General features: G+C 37.4%; 1 protein-coding gene across 1 annotated transcript; it reads right to left on the reverse strand.

The window, feature by feature from the left end:
- Positions 1–211: 211 nt before the first annotated feature.
- LOC111145969 (olfactory receptor 13C3) lies at positions 212–1246 on the reverse strand. Its single transcript, XM_022501309.1, has one exon. It carries the CDS (start codon positions 1163–1165, stop codon positions 212–214), a length of 954 nt encoding a protein of 317 aa, XP_022357017.1. The 5' UTR covers positions 1166–1246.
- Positions 1247–2033: the final 787 nt, after the last annotated feature.

Raw genomic sequence — 2033 nt, forward strand, 5'->3', positions numbered from 1 at the left:
ATAGAATTCACCATGCTTGTGAGCTTTAGATCAGCACATTTTGGAAAGTGAGTTGAAAGTGAATTACAGTTCTCAGTAATTCTAGTTGAGTAGGACTAGGGAAGGGGAAGAATAAAAATAGCTCTCCTTAACTAAAGTTTCTGCAAAAGTTTTTACTCATTGACCTATGAGTACATCTTCATGCCTATTACACTTTCTGTATAGGAAATACTTACTTAATAAGTTTTCGGTTCAGAAGATATTTTACGGCAGCTTTTACATCCTTGTTCCTCAAGCTGTAGATTATAGGATTTAGCATGGGGGTCACTACCCCATAAAACAGGGAAATGAGCTTGTCTGAAGTTTGAAACTTGTCTTTTCCAGGCAATTCTTGAGACTTGGGCTTGGCGTACATGAAGAAGATGGTACCATAAAATATGATCACTACAGTCAGATGTGCTGAGCAGGTGGAAAAGGCTTTGTGTCTCCCTGTGGCTGAGTTCATTCTCAAGATGGTATAAAGGATGAGCATATAGGAGAAAAAAATGACCAGCAGTGGAAGAACCAGGAATGCCATATTCGATATCACCATGGTGATAATATTGAGGGATATGTCAGCACAAGCTAGCTTAAGGACAGCTAATATTTCACATGTGAAATGATTGACAATATTATTCCCACAGAAAGGCAATCGCATGGCAAGAGATGTTTGTACAATTGAGTTGATACCACCAGAGAGCCATGACACAGAAGCCATTAGTATATATACCACCTTGCTCATGATGACAGGGTATCTCAGAGGGTTACAGATGGCTACATAGCGATCAAAAGCCATCATGCCAAGGAGCAAACACTCTGTGGATCCCATTGCAAACCCAATGAACATCTGTACTGTGCATCCGGAGAAGGAAATGTTCCTTTTCTTTGAAATTAAGCTCACCAAAGTTGAGGGAACAGAGGAGGATGTATAGCAGATATCCAGGAAAGAGAGGTTGCCCAGGAAGAAGTACATGGGGGTGTGAAGACGGGAATCAAAGATGCTTGCTATGATCAGAACACCGTTGCCAATCAGAATCACCAGATACATTACTGAAATTAGAACAAAGTAAATGATCTCAAATTTTGGGTAACCAGAGAGTCCCAGAAGAAGAAATTCTGATGTAAATGTCTGATTAATTTTATCCATGTCATCTGCTTTCAGGATGTCAAGCGAAGATCAAAAACAAAATATATTCACTGCCAAGAAACAAATGTTACAAATTACCTGAACAATCCATTTTTTAATATGGTGTTATAAGGAGTGTTTGCTTGAAGCTCTGACATCCAGTCATCTTCAACAATGTGTGTGACTAGGAATCAGTGAAATCGGGAATTACAGGAGTGCTGATGCCCACTGATAATATGCAAAGCTCTACCTATGACCAGACAAACATACAGAAGTAACCTTTCCTGCTGTTGACATGTTGCTGTGTGTTAAGGTTTCCAAAACTCCTGACTAATTACCAACTATGAGCCTAACTTCCTCTGCCCCAGAAAGCAAGCAGTAGAGATGGCAAAGTCTACTCAATAAGGACCAGAAATGGGGTTTAGCAATGACATCATGGTCACCAGTTCACAGCAACTCTCTATATATCTCTTTCTATGTCTGACATTATATACCTTATGTTAGCCAGTTAATTGTGCATTTTATAGACATTTAATAATAATATTGAATATTGAATAGCATAAAATAAAATTTAATGTCTATTTAAATATAGTTAGTTGTTGATCTCATATTCCAGCCCCCTCTTAGTATTTTATGTGACTGTTCCTAGGACAAGACAACTGCAGAGATCAACTCTGCATGAATGTCACAATCTTTGGAAGACATTACATAGTCTCTAACTTATTTTATTCTGTAACTTCACAGTGTATCTTGACTTGTTTAAGTCAACCTAAGAAAATAGTAATAAGGTTTAAATATTTACTATGTAATCATATATGTGTGTATATGCATCACTGTATGCTTTACAAAATATAATCATTCTTTACATTAGCCCCATTTTTTCCAAATA

Source organism: Enhydra lutris, unplaced genomic scaffold (assembly GCF_002288905.1).
Source record: "Enhydra lutris kenyoni isolate GAN:26980312 unplaced genomic scaffold, ASM228890v2 scaffoldscaffold13, whole genome shotgun sequence".
Classification (NCBI taxonomy): Eukaryota; Metazoa; Chordata; class Mammalia; order Carnivora; family Mustelidae; genus Enhydra; species Enhydra lutris.